We start from the raw sequence: 19,952 nt of genomic DNA on the forward strand, positions 1-19,952 counted from the left end.
CAGTACTTTCCAAACCCACGACCTCTACTATCTAGAAGGACAAGGGCAGCAGGTCCTGGGAACCCCACCACTTGGAAGTTTCCCTCCAAGTCACTCATCATACTGACTTGGAAGTATATCGCTGTTCCTTTATTGGCACTGGCTCAAAATCATGTTGGCTGCACCACACCAGTTCAAGCAATGGTTCATTGGCACAGCATAGGCTCTAGAATTTAGTGAGTAACAATAAAGGGGCACCCATAACTTTATAATGAAACTTCATAGTAAATTGCATTCCTCCCTGAACTACACCAACAATTCAAGAGCAGCCTAAATTTTTTAAAATAATTTTATTAAAATGAAATGATTGCTTTTGTATTGAACCTATCATTCCTTTTTTGTTGGGGGAGGTAGTAGTGTCGTGGTATTGTTGCTGGACTCATAACCCAGAGACCCAAGGTCATGTTCTGGGGATCTGGGTTCAAATCCCGGGTGGTGAAATTTAAACTCAGGAAAAATTTGGATTTAAAAATCTAATGTTGACCATGAAACCATTGTTGACTGTCATAAAAACCCAGCTGGTCATCCTTACCCGGTCTGGCCTACATGTGACTCCAGATCCACAACAATGTGGTTGACTCTCAACTACCCTCAGGGATGGGCAATAAATGCTGGCCCAGCCAGCGACATCCACATCCCATGACTGAATTCAAAAAATAATTTTGGTTATGCGCTATTTTTTATTTATTTGAAAACATAGACCACTCTAAGGCTGGAAACCTTAGCAAAATACCGTGACAATACAGATCAAAATAATAACAGGAAAGATGCCGTGTAAACCATCAATAAATTCCATCAAGAAGCAAGAAAAATGGACACTCATTTGGAAAATGTAATGTAGACATTTATCGGAGATTGTAATGCTAGGTACTGTTCCCAGAGCAACTAGCGACAAACTGTCTAACCTGCAAAGCTGCAATTATCCACTTTCACACTTCATGCTGCAGCAGGTGCATCTACTTACATGTAAGCTTTGCATTATTGGTTTTTAAACAAAACAAAATTTGAAATTCACAAAAAAAGCTCGTGATGCTTTTGCAAAATGATGTTATCCCAAAATTATGTTTAAAAATGAGCCCGTATCCCTTGCGGGGTATTTTTGCTTGATGGCAGAATGACTGAGCAGGGAAATAGTTATATTGAATTAATTTATTTGCTTCGTATTGTTTCCCAACTGTTTGGTCTAACATGGCATTCCAACCAATTCCTCCTTTTTTCCATTGTGTTGCTATTAATATGTGGGATGGAACTCGTGAGTAAGCCAAGCAATAAATTGAATTTACAAACATCTAGTACATCATACCTCAGAGTCATAGTCATAGAGGTTTACAGCATGGAAACAGACCCTTCGGCCCAACTTGTCCATGCCGCCCTTTTTTTTTAAACGACTAAGCTATGGTGGAGTGAACAGTGAAGAAGGTTATCTCAGATTGCAAAGGGATCTTGATCAATTGGGCCAGTGGGCTAAAGAATGGCAGATGGAGTTTAATTTAGATAAATGCAAGGTGATGCATTTTGGTAGATTGAACCAGGGCAGGACTTACTCAGTTAATGGCAGGGCGTTGGGGAGAGTTACAGAACAAAGAGATCTAGGGGTACAGGTTCATAGCTCCTTGAAAATGGAGTCACAGGTGGACAGAGTGGTGAAGAAGGCATTCAGTATGCTTGGGTTCATCGGTCAGAACATTGAATATAGGGGTTGGGACGTCATGTTGAAATTGTACAAGACATTGGTAAGGCCACACTTGGAATACTGTGTCCAGTTCTGGTCACCCTATTATAGAAAGGATATTATTAAACTAGAAAGAGTGCAGAAGAGATTTACTCGGATGCTACCGGGACTTGATGGTTTGAGTTATAAGGAGAGGCTGAATAGACTGGGACTGGGACTTTTTTCTCTGATGCAGAGAAGGCTGAGAGGTGTTCTTATAGAGGTCTATAAAATGAGGGGCATAGATCAGCTAGATAGTCAATATCTTTTCCCAAAGGTAGGGGAGTCTAAAACTAGTGGGTATAGGTTTAAGGTGAGAGGGGAGAGATGCAAAAGGGTTCAGAGGGACAATTGTTTTCACACAGAGGGTGGTGAGTGTCTGGAACAAGCTGCCAGAGGTAGTAGTAGAGGCGGGCACAATTTTGTCTTCTAAAAAGCATTTAGACAGTTACATGGGTAAGATGGGTATAGAGGGATATGGGCCAAATGCGGGCAATTGGGACTAGCTTAGGTGTTTAAAGAAAAGGGCGGCATGGACAAGTTGGGCCGAAGGGCCTGTTTCCATACTGTAAATCTCTATGACTAGTCCCAATTGCCTGCATTTGGCCCATATTCCTAACGTATATATCTAATGTATTGAGTCCCTTGGTAGTCTGCATCCAATCACATTTGGAATAATAAGAAAGTGAAAGGTTGTTTCATCCCATTAAAAATTAAATCATTGCTTCTGTATTGAGACTATCATATTTTTGTCATGTTTAATGCACTACTTTTCACTTATTTGAAAATATAATTCACCATAAGCCTGAAAACTCTGGTAAAATATTGTGACGATAGGAACAGAAAGAAAGGAAAGATGCAGTGTAAACCCTCTATATTAAAATCCATGGTGAAGTGAGAAATGAAAACTCCTAATCACAATAAGGAACATTTTGGTGATTACAATTTGTGGTCGCAAATGTGCTTATATGTACCGAGCATTTAACATTTTCTTGCCTGAGATATTCATTTAAACTCTTAATCTCTAAATGTCGACAGGTGCTTCGAATAACTAAGGCAAGGTATTAACTGTCAGCCACCTAGCTGATATATGATCATCCTGTTTTGTTCTTTGTTCCTGCTCCCTTCACAATTCTGCACAAAATTTCCCACATCAGGTGAAATGTAAAGGAGACTGCTGACTAATATTTCCATCTCCTGTACATTATCCAAATAATTTGGAGCAGAAAATGGCCCTGAATGTACCAGAAGCCTGCAGAAATCTAATCTCCCAGAAACTCAATCTCCCACGCTGTACAATATTGTCGTCAACCTCAAGCAGGGTTTTGCTTTGCACTGGAAGAAGATATAATTGAATTGCTAAAATAGACATCTGCCCAATCATGCTTTTAATCACAGATAGACTGTACTCTAAGGATTATACTACCGAAAATGACTTAACATAGATTAGATTTTTAAATTAATTATTGAAGTCTGTTCTAGAGATGCAACTTGACCCCAGTTGCTCTTCACAAGTTCAGATCATGGCAAATACTAAAGTAGAAATCTCTTTATGGGACTATCTTAATAATAAATACAATGTTCCCTTGATTCATCTGATAAACATTGTATAATCTATTAGGTATCGGCTGGTACCAAATTAAATCTTCCTGAGAGAAATTTATTTTGACCGTTATACTTGTGATACAACCCAGTTTCATAATCATGTCACAAAGTGTTTGAAAATATTGGCATTACATTCCCTGCTTATTTGAATAAAAATGTGAATACAAGTTACGTGTGACATTAAGTGGCTTTAAGCAACAGTGGCATACACCAACAGGATCCCAGTTTAATTTTACTATTCATTCTTAGGATGTGGGTGTCACTGACAAAGCTGGCATTTGGGGCCCGTTCCTAGTTGGCCTGAGAAACCAATGGCAACTGGGTGACCTTTTATAGAACTTCAGAGGACAATTAAAAGTCATCCATGTTGGGTCTGGAACTACACCTGGAACAGACTGAGTAAGAATGTAAGTGACTGCTGAGGCTGATCTGCATGCAGAAGGTTGTGCTGCAAATGGAACAGTATACTGCAAATGTTTGAGTTGCTGGCTTGGGATTTCCTCGTGCTTTCTCTCTGCCGCTGACATCGGCTTGCTTTGGAAGAAGGAACAATTTTGTTTTATTTGGTTGTGTATGTGTAGCGATTACAGGACTTGAATTCAGTATCAAAACTCCTAAATGAAACCTTCAGAGTAGCAATTCCTTTGGTCGCGATATGAGTGCACCCCAGACTCAAGCTCTCCAGTGAAAATTCACTTCAGTAAGCAAGTATCATGCATTCTGACTACATGACCAACCCAACTTAACTGTGACTGTCTCAATATGGTGTGGGTGCCTGGCATGCCAGCTTGTGTGAGCACCTTAGTGTCCGATATTTTGTCCTACCATCTGATCTTCAGAAGCTTCTGAAGGCAGCTCAAATCTTGACATGCCAAGTCTTGACATGCCAAGTCTTGCATGCATAGAGCAGAGTGAGCAGGATTATTGTTCTGTGGACTTTCAGTTGGTCAATTAGTGAAGGCCCGAGGGAGGTTTCTATGTTAAAGATGCTACATAAATACAAGTTGCTGAAGTCATGATTGGTCTCAACTGTAATGGTCCTGGCCTTCTGGCATTAATAATCTAGGTTCACACACACAAAAAAACTTGTTGAACAAGGTGCCATAGAACTGCGTATAGCGTGCAAGAAACAATACTTTTCACTGTATGTTAATACATGTGACAATAATAAATCAAAAATTAACTAAAACTTTGTGCCAATAGTGCAGGTACATTCACTGGCTCTTTTAATGTTGGAAATGTTTTTATAATAATCAGAAACAATGTAGGTACAACGTCTTGCGCTCAATTCTGTACTGATAACTTGAGCAATGATCATGTAAGATTTTCAGTGGAAATGTGTAATCTTTTATGCCACAAGTGTGGTAAGCAAGCCATGTGATCAACAATAAATAGCAGACGAGAGGGGCTGCGTAATACAATATAGTGGTAGAAAATGTAATATATTGCAAATGTATCATGTAGAAGGCTGGAGTACAGAATCTTCTGTTTGAACAGTGGGGAGGACTATTGTGAATCACATTTTCAGTAATCTGCTCCTCACCCAATACCCTGGTTATCAGAAAAATCACCAGAAAAGGGAAAAAATATCAAATTCAAGAGGTTAATCATAACTTGCAAATAGAGCATTGGTCATTAGCATGTCACACAAAAGTAATTTTAATTCCCCTGTCTACATACTGATCAGGACCTTGTGACATACCATGTTCACAGGTTCAAGCTCCCTCAAGTGGCAGAAACTAGACCTAGAGAATGGAAAATGGGATTGCTCTCTTCAAGGATAAATAGATCGGTTAGCTGCAAATTTCAGGAATCTATTTGAATATTGAAATTATTAAATACTTAGAGAAGCACAACAAAGAAAAAGGGTGTGGGCCAACAAATCCAGTGAACCCTGGATATCGAGGGATATACAGCATCGGATCAAGAGGAAAGGGGAGGCTTATTGGAGACATTGAGGGCTCAAAACAGCAGGAGCCCTAGAAGAGTATAATATGTGCAAGAGGGAACATAAAAAGGAAATTAGGAGAGCAAAAAGGAGTCATGAAAGGATATTGACAGGAAGAATGAAGGAAAATCCTAAGTTGTTTCACAAGGATAAAAGGATAACTAGGGAAAGAGTAGGACCCAGTAAGGACCACATTTTGCGTGTGCAGCCAGAAGACAAAAGGTAGTGTTCTAAATTAATATTGTGTGTCAGTATTCACCAGTGAGAGAGACGATGTGGGTCTAGAAATCAGGGAGGAGTATGATACTATTAAAGAAATCAACATACAAGGAGAGGGGGTTCTGAGAGATCTGGCAAGCTTAAAAGTAGATAAATCTTCAGGGCCAGATGAAATGGATCCCAGGCTGTTGAGTGAGGCAAGGGAGGAAATAGCAGGGACGCTGGCAATTTTCAGTTGCTCTCTGGCCACAGGAGAGGTACCAGACAACTGGAGGACAATATGGTACCATTATTCAAGAAGGGAGAAAGGGATAAACCAGGAAACTACAGGTCAGTTAGTCTAACCTCAGTGGCGGGGAAGCTATTGGAAGCAATTCTGAGAAACATAATTTACCTGCATTTGGAGAGGCAGGGTATTTAATCAAGAACAGTCAGTATGGTTTTGTTAAGGGGAGGTGATTGTTCATCCGGCAGTAAGGATACTTCAGTTGCAAGCATTAAAAGAACTAACCTCACAAAGTAAATCCAAGAAAAAGGTTTAATAAAGAAACTTCATGACACCGACACTTAGGCCACACCCTGGGCCACAGAAGCTGTCCACAATTCCCACCTGCTTTCTATTTATACTGGGTCAGTTGACCATCACATTTTGCCATTGCTTACCTTGTCTACCAGGTCAGCTGACCTTCGCAGCATGTTACCATTGGTTACATTATAACAGATTTCAATGTTATCATTGGTTACATTATAATAGTGATGTCTGACCAACTTGATCGAGTTTTTCAGAGAGATGCCCAGGTGTGTAGATGAGGGCAATGCATTTGACAGAGTCTTCTTGGACTTCAGCAAGGCTTTTTACAAGGTCCCACACTGGAGATTGATAGTGAAGGTAAAAGCCCATGGAATCCAATGAAATTTGGAAATTGGGTCCAGAATTGACTGAGTGATAGGAAGCGGAAGGTGATGGTCGAAGGGTGTTTTTCTGTCTGGAACCTGTGTCCAGTGGGGCTCTACAGGGATGTGTTGGGGCCCTTGCTGTTTGTGGTTTATATACATGATCTAGACTTGAATGTAGGAAGTTCGTTCAGTAAGTTCGTGGATGATATGAAAATTGGTGGGGTAGTAAACAGTGAGGATAGCCTTAGATTACAAGAGGATATAAATTGATTAGTTACATGGGCTGATCACTGGCAAATGGAGTTCAATCCAGATACATGTGAGGTGATGAGCTTGGATAGGACAAACAAGGCAGGAATATATAATGAACGATAGGACCCTGGGAAACACCCAGCATCAGAAGGATCTTGGTATGCATGTACACCAGTTCCTTAAGGAAGCAAAACAGGTGGATAAAGTAGTTAAAGAGGCAAATGGTATACTTGCCTTTCTTAGCTGAGGCAGAGTTTAAGACAGGGAGGTTATGCTAAAACTAAGTAAAATTATGGTTAGGTCACAGCTAGAGTACCGTGTGCAGTTCTGAAATCCACCTTATAGGAAGAATGTGATAGCACTGAAAAGGATGCAGAACAGGATGTTGCTTGGGCTGGAGAGTATGAGTTATGAAGATAGATTTGATGGACTGGGATGGTTTTCCTTGGAACAGAGGAGATTGACGGGGGACATGGCATGGATAAAATGATGAGGGGCAGAGATAGACGCAAATAAACTTTTCCCCGTGGCGGAGGAATCAATGAACAGAAAGCATATATTTAAGGTAAGGGGTAGAAGCTTTAGAGGGGATGTGATGAAAAGCTTTTTCACCCAAAGGGTGGTGGGAGTCACTACCCAAGTCGTAAAAGATTATGGACCAAGCACTGGAAAATGGAATTAGAATAGTTAGGTGGTTTGTCTTTGCCTGGTGCAGACTTGATGGGCCGAACAGCCATTTTCTATGCTCTTGACCTCTATGACTCTTAAGTTATCTGTGGAGTATGAGGTTGTGCTTGATCAACGTTGTAGGATATTTTGAATGCTTATTTCACTGCATATGGTCTACATGTATTGTAAAATAAGATAGCACACAATATAATGATACATGAGAATTATGGGTAATATGTCAAAAAGTGCAAAGTTTTAATTCTGCCTAGTATTAAAATGTTGGCTTAAATCATCTTGGCCCATCTCAATATATTGTTGAAACAATTTGTCCAATGTTTTGCAGAGATATTTGGAGGACAAAAGTACCTAGTTATGCCTATGCAATTTTGTCAAATAGTTGTTTGGCACTCGAGAGAAAAATAGGCCATTATGTAAATTCTGCCTGACTTAACAATTTTAAAGACATTCCTTAGCTCACTCTTTTCAGGTCGGCATCTGGAATCTCCAAATTAAGCCAGATAACTTCCTTAGCTGGTGAGAAAAGGAGCCACTTATTTTACATTATGGTTTTGCAAACTATTCACTATATAAAAAGTGGTAGCAACACCTTGCTGCGAAATTTTACACTGCTGCTGTAAATTGACTTGGTGACCAACAAAAAAAGTGGTGTTATTTCACTATGATTCAAATGCAAGGGCTCACGTGAAAACGCAGGATAGAACCAGGAACAAAATAATGGGGCAAAATAATGGGGCTGAGGGGGGAAGAATTTTCTGCTCATTTTAATTTACTTGCTATGTTCCAAATATTCCTTCTCCCAAATGTCTTCTCCTCTGTGGTCATTAACCATCGCCGATCATTAGCAAAGTGGTGAAAGGAGTTATTTAGTTCTATATTACATACTTAAAATAATGACTACGATGGAACTGTGACATTTTAACTCATGAAAAAATTTCAACTCAACAACTACATGTGGTCAAAAAAGAAAATCATAATCTAATTTTTATAGTACCTAATCACATTCAAATATTTCAAAACATCACACAATCACTTACTTTTAATGCTTGGAAAACTCAACATCAGGAGCGTCTAAAAAACAGTTGACATCAGTTATTTACTTATAGGTTGTCTTTCAGAAAGGAGCTCACATCATGCTGTAATCTACAATGGCACGGGATTGTCAACATTCCCTAATCACAAGAGTAATAGGCTTGAATTGATTTTGGACCAAAGGACATGTAGACCATTTAACCCACCAACATTTTCTGCCATTCAACGTGCTTATAGCTGATCTTGGACCTAATTTTCACCTTTGCCCCTTGATAGCTTTGATTGATTTTTCATAACCACCTCAATTGTAAAATCATTGATTGCATACCTTGTTTTATTTATTCATGAGATGTGGGCATCACTGGCAAGACCAACATTTACTGACCATCCCTTATTTCCCATGAGATGGTGGTTGTGAGCCACTTTCTTAACCACTACAATGCATGTGGTATAGTGTTGTTAGATAATTCAAGTATTTTGACCCAGTGACAGTGAAAGGAAAGACCATATATTTTCAACTCTGTGGTGTGCGACTTGGAAGAGAATTTGGATATGATGGTGTTCCCTTGTTCTTTTGGATAGTAGAGGTCTTTAAAGATGCTGTTGAAGGAGTCTTTGAGAGTTGTTGTGGTGCATCTGTAGTTGGTACACACTAGTTACAGTGCACCTATAGTGGGATGTCAATCAAGCTCATTATTTTGTCCTGGATGGTGAACGTTTTGAGCAACATTGGAATTGCAAACATCCAGGAACATGCAAAGTATTCTATCACACTCAACTTGTGCTTTAAAGATCATTGACAGGCTTTAGGGAGTTAGGAGGTGTGATGCTTACGACAGAATTCCCAGCCTCTGACCTAGCATTTATATGGCTGGTCCACTTAGGGTTCTGAGCAAACAAGACCCTGGGGATCTTGTTGCAGGGGAATTTTGTGATGGTAACACCGCTGAATGTCAAGGGAGATGGTTAGATGTTTTTTGTTGGAGATGGTCATTGCTGTGCACGGGAGTGACACAAATGTCACTTGCCCAAGCCTGAATGTTGTCCAGATCTTGCTGCATGCAGGCACAGACTGCATCATTATCTGAGTAAAGTGAGTGGTAGCGAAGACTGATCAGTGAACATCCCCCTTTCTGACCTTCTAGTGGAAAGAAAGTTAAGATGGTTAGACCAAGGACACCACCCTCAGGAATTCCTGCAGCGATGTCCTGGGGCTGAAATGTTTGCTATTGGCAGAAGAGTTCCAAATTGTACTAGCCTTTGCACGTGGAAGTGCTTCCTAATTTCATTTCTATAAGGCTTAGACTATGGCGCAAATCATCGACTGCCCATTCAACAGAAGTAGCTTCTCCCAATCAGCCATTAATACATTGAAAACTTCAATCAACTCTTCTCAACCTCCAAATTCCAGGGAATACTGCCCCAGTTTCTGTAATTTCTGCTGTAATATTACTCTTGGAGTCTAGATACCATGTTGATTATTTATGCTGCAATCCCTCCAAGGCCAATATATCATTACTAAGTTGTGGGGCCCAGAACCTTCAAGTACTTGAGGTGCAATCCAACCAGTACTTTACATAGCTGAAACATGACTTCCTCCCAACGAAATCGAATTTTCAAGATATACAATTGCATTCAAGTCGTTTCTCGTCCATTCATGACTTTTGATATATGTACCTGAGCTCCCAAGCCTCCAATGTTTCCAGCTTTTCATCAGTCCATAACAAAAAAGTTTGATGTTATTCAAAAATTCAATTTAAAAGCATTGTGTAAAGCCAAGCCCCTTGTAATATTCTATCAACAATCTAGGCTCCTTGGGTTTATGGAGAAAATGAAAACAATTCCTTGTACCAAAACTACTGGAATTGAGCTGACTAAAATTGATTTTCTATTCAGCAAAGTAAAATATATTCTAGTGCAATGAGATGAAGCCAAAAAAAACAATTTTAATGATAGCATAGTGTGCACTTACACAAACGGAACAACAACACCAGTGTATACAGGTTGTGCATGTTTTTGAAAACAGAAAACTGGTATGATTCAATTTTATTTACTATACACAACTGAAACTACTCTCAAACACCAATATCCAGAAAAATTAAAATTGATTCCGAAATATAGACTGTAATAGAATTAACACTTCCATAAATGTAACTTTGCCATTTACACAAACATACTAGAACTTTCAACGCATTAATGCTAAACTGTTGCACACAAGTCCAAATCCCAGTTTGAAACCAGCTGGCACTTCATGCTAGTGCCACTGTGTACTCAATGGAAATGGTGAGACAACTTTTCAAAAATCTGCAAACAGTATCCTTCTCCAACATCTCCATCATTTCATTAATCAATATTGAAAATGAAAACAATTTAGTATATTAGTCTGCAATTTTTGTTGAAAACATACAAGTTAAAGGTTGAATTTAGGAATTAGAGTTCCCCAAAATCATTCTAAATTACCCAAAAGAGATTTGAAAAATAAAAATGATGCAAGGAGAAGAGATGGCATTTCATTCATAACCAGTGCAAATACTATTTTTTGAAATACAGGCAATAACTACAGCAAACAATTAACAAAATAGGCAAAGTTAACAGCATCTTCATGTCAAAAGCATAAATTATTTCACAAAGCTCAAAGGATATGCAAACTAAATGAGAAAAATATTTACAAGCTCAAGAAAATGCTCACAATGGGTTCGCAAACATGCAACTTTTGTTTTGAAATGTATCTACATTTATGTACCAATCATTGACACCGAACAAGGCAAGAACTCCGAACAGAACATGATAAAGGTGTACACTTCTTCTCCACATACAATAGAAACATTTATTAAAGGCAGTATGCAGACTTCCATGATGGTCCATGATTGGATGCTGAGTCTCTCAGATTAGATTGATTCTTAAATTTGTTTCCCAGTCTGTACTGAGTGCAGCTGAAGCAGCGATGACTACAACAATTGCCTTCAATGTCCTTGAAAATTGCATCTAAAAGATGTATTGTCAATTTTTTAAACTTATGACTGAACTATCTAATACAATGTAATTTAGTGTTCAAATGCTCTCAAGGTGATTAAGTGACTGGTAAAGTTTCAATATAGAGAATTTCAAAAATATTAAATCATTAAAGTAAATCAGGTTCACAGTAGTTAAGACAATGCAATCAAGATTTAAGTTTGGTTCCAAACAAAGTAGCTAAACAAATAAGCACATTGTAACAATGCCAAAATGCACATGTGCTCTAAGGCACTCATTTCTCAAATAAAGGCAGCATAGAGTACTTAATACAAAATTGACATACAAGAAAATCACTGATTACATACAAATGCAGTAGAAAATTGAAAATATTTTAATGTCCACACTACCAAATATACAATAGATCATACAAAAAGAGAAAGTTAAAATAAAAACAAACTATGAAAGTGCACGCAATCTAACTCTGAAGCAACTTGGGCCATTTGTTATGTTAAAGATGCTGATCTAAGTTGTTATAGATGTAGCAAACTGTTTACAAACTAAAAGTGTTACCTAGTCATCCTTGTTCTCAAAAAATGTCTCAAACTTTGATTATTTCCATAAATAATAGACATCACAATTCCATTGTCTCTGGAATAATCTATTAATTTGATCCCCATCAACTTTTATTAAAATTCAAAATGGAAAACTTATGTAAATTCTCTGGGAATCTTTTTCGCATTTACTTCAAACAGGAGCCTATAAAGTCACAACTTCATAACCAGAATGAAAAATCTTTAACTCAAAACCGTGCACAAAGTTTTGCACAATGTTGTTGGAGATCACAACACTATTGACATTTGGCTAGAATAGCTAAGCATTTATCCTGCTCATAAACATAAATCCATTAACAAGCAAGCACTATTATTGGTATTTTACTTGAGATGTAAATTGTATCAAATGATCACTGGATTTCTGGTGAATATATTCTTATGGGAGAGGGGAAGTAGTGGTGGGAAGGTGTTGCAGTCGTCAAAGTAGTTGTTTAGCAAAATTACAGGTTTTAGAAGTAATTAGTATTTAAATAAAAGTACTTACCAAAATAGTAATATAATGTTGAAAAAATCTGTATTAAATTTTCCTCCAATGAGATTGTACAATAATGCACTGTACATAATTTTGTCAGCTTCAATTGTGCATTATAGATGTACATCATATTGATACAAAAGGCGTATTCATATCCTTCACACAAAACATCCAATAGGTCATAAAAATGCATTAAGTTATTTAGTAGATTTCATGATCTTCTAAAAAGCAGTCAGCTGAAAATAGTCCAACTGTTGTGGACTGCAAAGGCCAGAAACTTAACTGCTTGAATTCCCCAAAATGAAGGCACTATTATTGGTATTTTACTTGGTCTGTAAATTGTTTTTCATGATCATTGGATATTTGTTCTGGAAATTAAACAAGACACTTTTAGTTGTTACCAGGCTCAGTAGTAACGTCTTAAGACATTCATTATTTCCTAGGCATTTTCGAAAAAACCACAAGTTTCAACAGCAAATGTATTTGCGTTAACCACCTAGTTAAAGCAATGAGGTTACAACTTCAAAAATCACTCTTTGGCAAATATTTAGGAAATAACATTTTAGCATAATTATCAGCATTAAAGAATCTGCAGTGTTTTCAATTTCTCCATTTGAGATTTCACCAATTAGGACAACACACCCCGGGTGCATTTGCAAAAGTACAAGTTGTAGCAGCATTTCTGAAAGGCTTACAATCCATGGTTGACACATTTGAAATCACTTGTGTATTTCGTTTTTAAAATGACCGAGCAGTATATGAATACTCATATAGTGATTAAGGAATGAATTAGTATTGGTCATATTCTTAGTTTAAAAATATTATGCCACTCTTTAGGATAATAGGCAATTGAGAAATTAGAAACTAAATGCACCAATATTTGTAAATTTTCCAATTGTGAATATGAAGTTATGCTTTAAGAATGAGATAGAATTAGTGGCAGCATGCATGACAAAGGCACGCATTAAAACACTTAGAGAAACTTGTGATTTTGTGTAAACAGGTACAAAAAACATTATAGCGGATGTTCCACTCATCACAATGCTCCACCTTCAGGGTACATAGTTTTCATGCCAAACATGTTGTAAAGCACTTTATCACTGCATCTCTGTAAAATAAAGAAATTCAAATATCACTTCATGCATTTCATCATTCAGAAAAAGTCATTTTTGAACATAGAGATGGTTAAAATGCTTCCCAAACTATTTAAGCATGATTTACGTCATGTAACAATTTAAAACTTGACACGATACAACTTACACCAGGACTAAAGAACCTATCTCAGTAGATTTTCCTTTTTTTAAAATCTAAAGTAGTTTGGTCAATACTTGAGAATACTATACATTTTCATAGGAAATACTAACAAGTTTACCAAAACTGTCCCATACAACCAATAGGATCTCCTTTAGCACGGCCTAAAATGTTAGGGTGGATGGTGAGATAGTTAAGAGGCTATGAAGAGCAGGGAAGCTACATGCACAATTAGCATGAAAGTGCATCAGCAGGTGATAACCACAGTCTGTCCTGTGATTGAGGGAGAATGGGTGGATGAGTCGAAGCCTGACAAGGCAGCAGCAGCAACAAAAGATACCAGTTTGTTTGTGCATATTGATGTAGATATAGGTATTAAACATTGTACTAATATATCCATTTGACTCATAGCACCCTGGGATGTACAGAACTTTTAGACAAACTGTACTGCGGCCTTTGTTTTATAGTACAGTGTTCGTTACTCAGGAAAAGGTGGCAACCAAATTGCTCACTGCAAGATACCAAGAACAGCAATTAATTGGAGGACCATCAAGTTTCAGTTCGAACATGGCATCTTTGACAATGTAGCACTCCTTCAGTATTGCACTGACGTTTCAACTTGAAATATGTGCTCTTGTCCTGGCCTGGGGTAGAACCCACAATTTTTGGATTCAGAGAGAACAGTTGTACCACCTGAGCGAAGTTGACAAAGACTATTTCATATGCATAATTTATTAGACAGGTCGCATACAAGAGTTGATCGCTCACACTCACTTTCACTAAAGCAAAAGAGTACCCTGAATTAAGGGGAGTTCAGCTGCCCTATTTAAAGTTGCGGCATAGTTTCTCTTAAATACAATGCACTGTATATTCAGGAATGAGCTTTACAATATTACAGTATTTTTAAATAGAATCGCAATTTATCAGATGGACCTTTTCAGCATATTTTCAAAGATTAAATTGATGACAATACTGCAGATGCTGAAAATCCGAAATATAAACAGAAAGTGCTAGAAATACGCAGATCAGGCAACCTCCATGAAAAGAAATACAGAGTTAACGTTCAGGTCACTTTCATCAGCACCAATTCGGAAAGATTTACAACCCATATCTGACCAACTAATTATATGTGCACTTTTCTTTAAGAATTCAGCAGTGCCTGAAAAGTCATACAGCAGTCAAAGTAAGAATTTTCAGAATTGGCTCTGGTGAATGGTCATTAACTAGAGACTTTAACATAGATGGATGATACTTGGTTAGGTGCTTTCTGCCTTAGAGATAAAGTACAGAGAGCCCAAACAGCATCTGAATTGGGATGGGAACAGATTATATATATATATATATATATATATTTTATTTTTTTTAAATTCAGCTCTTACAGGGCTTGTTTATTTATCATCTTTCAATTTTCAGTTCTTTTGAAGGGGGCACCCAAAACACCACCATGGGTTTTCTCTTAAAAACTGATGGGACTTTGAACATTTCTTGCATTTTCTATTTCTTCCCAGATGCACAATAATTAGAGTTTATTTTTATTGTATAACTCACCTTGCAAATGGAATGTATGAAATACTATACCTGTTATAAAAAAAGGGAAACAAAGTCACGAGAGTACAGATAGTGCACTGAACTATTTATTCTTTGTGATTTCTTCAAAACAATCCTACTTCAGCTAAGAGTTAAAGGCAGTCTCAGCCATGGATTTCTCCATGTCCATTAACACACCTTATGAACTGCCAAGCTGCTAGATTATATTCTTTTACCATCAAGATTGCAACTAGCTTGTCTTTTATCTTCCTCCACTCAAGCCTGAATATTTTACTGTTTATGCCACTCAAGGAAAAACTACTTACATTAATTCTAATTAATCAAAAAGGGCCAGAGTGGAGTATGTGATTACTGTATTACTAATAACTTGTAAACAAATAAAGCACTAAAAATATGTTTAATTCCAAACTTTGAAAAACAATTAATCATTTGGTCAAAAATTCTACATATCAAATGATACAACTGGATGCCTGGGACAGGCAACTGTCACTCAACAGAACTCTTCAGCAGAAAAACAACTAACAGATGCAGCCATGGACTGACATTATGACTAATATTAGATACATTAAAAGAATGCAAGTTAATAAATAGTTGACTCATGGTTCAAGCTGACATTTTCACCAGAGAAATCAAAGAACATCTTGTATTTTTATTGATGAGCTAATGACAGAACAAATATTGCGTGATCCTTTGACGTTCATTTCATAAATTTTGTACAGCAAGTGACAATAGGAAACAGCAAAATATTTTGTTTCTGATATCAGAATGTGTATATTACAAAACCCAAGAGTAAAACTTGCAAACTTTCATTCTTTAACGATACCCTACACGCAAATATTTTGTTAAAATATTTCTGACAGAATCCTGGAAGCTTAAAGATGATGCTTTTACATTCAACCTGGAAAATCAGGTTCAGCTGAGTGTGTCCTAAAGGTTGTTGACCTAGTTCACTAACAATGCACCCACTGAAGCTGCAAATATGGGAACCTGTCTCTCCAAAACTGTTTGGTGATAACTTTTTAAGTTTACAAGTTTTACACAAATGATTATCCTACTTTTCCCAAACTGAAGATTAAGGGACTGGGTGACAATGCGATCTTCTCTTTCAATCCAGCCCTCTGGCTAAGGATCTAAGTAAAAAGAATTTCAGGCAGTGTCAAACCCACTTTTACTGAAAGGTCAGAGCATAGAAATATCCATTAGCTGCACTGCTGCCTTCCATTTTTTACTCAGTAATGTAATGCCTGCCATTTTGATCCGTTTTTTTTCACATTTTGCAATTAAGTTGAAAAATCATGCAGTCATTTCATTTACAATCAATGACTTATGCAAAGCACCAAACAAGCATATTAGTTATACTTTGCATGCAAATGGACAAAAAACTCCCACATGAAATGAATTGAAATTCAGCAAATACATGTTTGCTTACCAGGCCATAGCAAAGAATTGCAGCACACAAAATATCAAAGCAAGAGCTGCCTTCTTCCACTGTAATAGAAAATAAAGACAGATTAGCTCATATCAATGACCTGAACCACCTCCCCCCCACCCCCAAGCATTTTTAAATATTTTTAGGAGATAAACAAAACATACCCAAAACGCAGAGCATAGTGTGCATACAAGGCAAACCTGCAAGAAAAGATTTCACTTTGAAATAATGACTCAGAATACAAAAATTCAGTATTTCTGTACATATTTGCTAAGTTGGTCTTCACAGGAGAACAACTGTTTGTTAATCATTGTTCAAATCCAAATTTGCAGTTTGCAGAATAAAAGGCAGGTTTGAATAACATTTTCTCCAAAGGTAGCACTTTCACAACCCTGGAAATTTCAATTCTTGTTGGAATTGCAGTTCTGAATGTTAAGCCTGAACAATCTATGCTTTCATCTCCAGCCCCTAATAATTTATTTTACCAAAAGTTGGGTACGAAAATGTATTTGATAGGAAATTTGGTGGCAAAATAATAGATTGATACCTTTTTAGGTCATAAACCAACACACGAGGAGTGAGAAGTTTGAAAATAGAGCAGAAAGTTTACATAATTATCAGCCGTACTCTTCTAGAGATTTTTGTGAACAGCTTTAAAGTACACAGGGTAAAGTTGAGGGATTACAAACCAGCAAGATAACAACCTTCAATCAGGTTCATAACCGTAAGTATATTTCAGAGGGGAAGACCCATAACAAAAGGTCACCAGTGGAGATCTGTCACTTTGTAATGGTGTTTGTGCCATATAGAAATATCCTGATTTGCACATTGTAGCTCTGTACTTGCAATGTTTAAAGATATATAATGGGCAGGATTCTCCACTCGTTCACGCCAGCAGGACATTCTGGTTCCGCTGTAGTAAATGGAGATTTGGCTGAGTGCCAAATTCTCCAGCCTCATTTGCAGCAACAGCAGAGTGTGATCGGCCGGAGAATTCCAGCCAATATATCTACAGCAACCACATGTATAGTTTTCAGACTCAAAACAGGCTTGAAAACATGAGTGGCCTTGCTGCATTAGATGCAAAATAGCTCAGCTTCAGTTACCTATATGAAGCTATAGAAGCAATTGCATAGCAGGCCCATTTTAAGATTTTGATGAATGATAGAACGTTTCATATTTATAGCAGTGTTTGTGTTACTACAAAGAGGTAATATAGTTCTGTAATGGATCTACATAACGGCCAGGATTTTCCTATTGGCAGTGATGGAACAGCGTTCACCTTCCCCTCACTGTCAAGCATCCATGAGACTTGGGAGGGGTCAATAATGCTTCATCACCATCAGGCATCTGTTTCAGCATGGCATCATCCCGAGGGGATTCACTACATCTGTGACGAGGGAAAAATCAGCAAGGGCCTTTGGCCAATCAGACTGAAGAATCTTCACTGAGACATGTGAAATCTCAGCCACAAGATATAAAGCAGGAAACATAAATGAGATTTAATGACGATAGAGGAAGTTAAATAAAGATTGGGAAATACAGATGCAATTAAGGGAGGGATGAGGGACAACAAAAATAACCATTTAAATAAAAAAACTACATCATTATTATTTTTCTGAGAGAAGATTGCTTCCACACTTCTAAAAATAAATTTTTTCAGGACCATAGATTGTTCAGTAAGATCACTTTTAATGCCATTAAAATTCACTCCTAAATGTACCAGTCTGAACATTTCTAGTTATCTTTAATACAAATCCAGTCGGCAAGCACTCCATACTATTATAGTGATTTCAGTGTCAAGTCTATCAGTGAGGACCACAACAGCATACCCTATGGAGGAGCAAGGTATGTTTGACAGAAATTTCTCCATTAAAAACAAATATGCAGACATCAGATAATGGCAGACACAGGTAGCCTACTTTTACATCAAACTTGTGCTTGAGGTTCTAGACCAGCACACAAAAAATGTTCCAAAACACTTACACAAGGTAATCGTGGATTCCATTCGAACTTTCCCTATATCATCTTTTGGTACGCATGGATGATATATTCAAGAGTACAACCCCTTGAAAGTTTCTGTATGGCTATGGCATGCCGTAACTTAAGGGGGTCAACTTATGCACAACCTACGTGGGGACATTTGGAATGCTACCTGATATATGGTTAATATATGATGATGCGTTCCAACTAAGTCATAACTCTATATGTTGGTACTTTTACTGATTAAAGTAGTTAAGTAATTATTCAAATTAAATGCGCAAACTTAAAATGTTTCATCCTTGATTAAAATTTGAATGCAATTGCACTATGGATTCAGAGATAGCAATTGTACAGATTGGTTATTCTCACGGGGTCTGAGAATAATTCTCCTCCCTTTCCCTAAAAATGAAGTACCCTTGGAGATACTTAGCTCTAGTCAACCTAGATTGTTTCATCTGCATTCAATTATTCAGAATAAACTGATTTTTGCTTGGATTTCTTCACAGGCCATTTGATATTACACAAATGAACAGCAGAGTAATAAAAAACAATCACTTCAGATTCAGTTGTTGAGTATTAACTAAAAAAAGGCAAAATGACGGTCATTTAGATTGAAGTATGATAGGTTACACAAACATAACTGCATCCTCTTTACCCTCTAATATTAGAAATTGTAAAATAGTCATTTTTCAAACATCCACTAGTCCATTTCCTACCAAGCTACCATTCAAAAAAAATACAAATGTACGAACCAATTAAAATGCACACAGTTTTAAAGCGATGTATTTAGTTGTTTGGTATATTCCATTGTGACTTGTTCTGGGAATGTGTATCCTTTTTTAAAAAAAGCGATGTATGCAACTGTAATAAATATTTTCAAAGCTTTCTTTGAAGATGTAGGAAAATTTAAAATAGCGCAGTGATGTTTAAAAAAATATTTTTTTTAGAAAATAAACACGACGATGAAAATGAATGGTTCATGGATCAGACCAGCACTGGGGAGGCGATGGCCTCGTGGTATTATCACTAGACAATTAATCCAGAAACTCAGCTAATGTTCTGGGGGCCTGGGTACAAATTCCACCACAGTAGATGGTGGAATTTGAATTCAATAAATATAAACCCAGAATTAAGAACCATGAAACCATTGTCAATTGTTGGAAAAACCCATTTGGTTCACTAATGTCCTTTAGGGAACGGAATCTGTCGTCATGACCTGATCTGGCCTACATGTGACTCTAGATCCATGGAAATGTGGTTGACTCTCAGCTGCCCTCCAAGGGCAACTAGAGCTGGGCAATAAATGAGCGACA

General features: G+C 37.4%; 1 protein-coding gene across 2 annotated transcripts in view; it reads right to left on the bottom strand.

Moving 5' to 3' along the window:
- Positions 1-10,316: 10,316 nt before the first annotated feature.
- sft2d2a (SFT2 domain containing 2a) overlaps positions 10,317-19,952 on the bottom strand; it is a 37,895-nt gene continuing 28,259 nt past the window's right edge. The window contains exons 5-8 of one of the 2 annotated variants that reach the window (XM_078232857.1): positions 16,821-16,856; positions 16,657-16,715; positions 15,228-15,257; positions 10,317-13,536 (exon numbers count right to left, since the gene is read on the bottom strand). In XM_078232857.1, the coding sequence (XP_078088983.1) occupies positions 13,497-13,536; positions 15,228-15,257; positions 16,657-16,715; positions 16,821-16,856 (165 nt within the window). In that variant the 3' untranslated portion in view covers positions 10,317-13,496. The remainder of the gene's footprint in view (positions 13,537-15,227; positions 15,258-16,656; positions 16,716-16,820; positions 16,857-19,952) is intronic. The other variant, XM_078232859.1, reaches the window with a different exon arrangement.

This window comes from Mustelus asterias, chromosome 17 (genome assembly GCF_964213995.1).
Source record: "Mustelus asterias chromosome 17, sMusAst1.hap1.1, whole genome shotgun sequence".
In the NCBI taxonomy this organism is placed as follows: domain Eukaryota; kingdom Metazoa; phylum Chordata; class Chondrichthyes; order Carcharhiniformes; family Triakidae; genus Mustelus; species Mustelus asterias.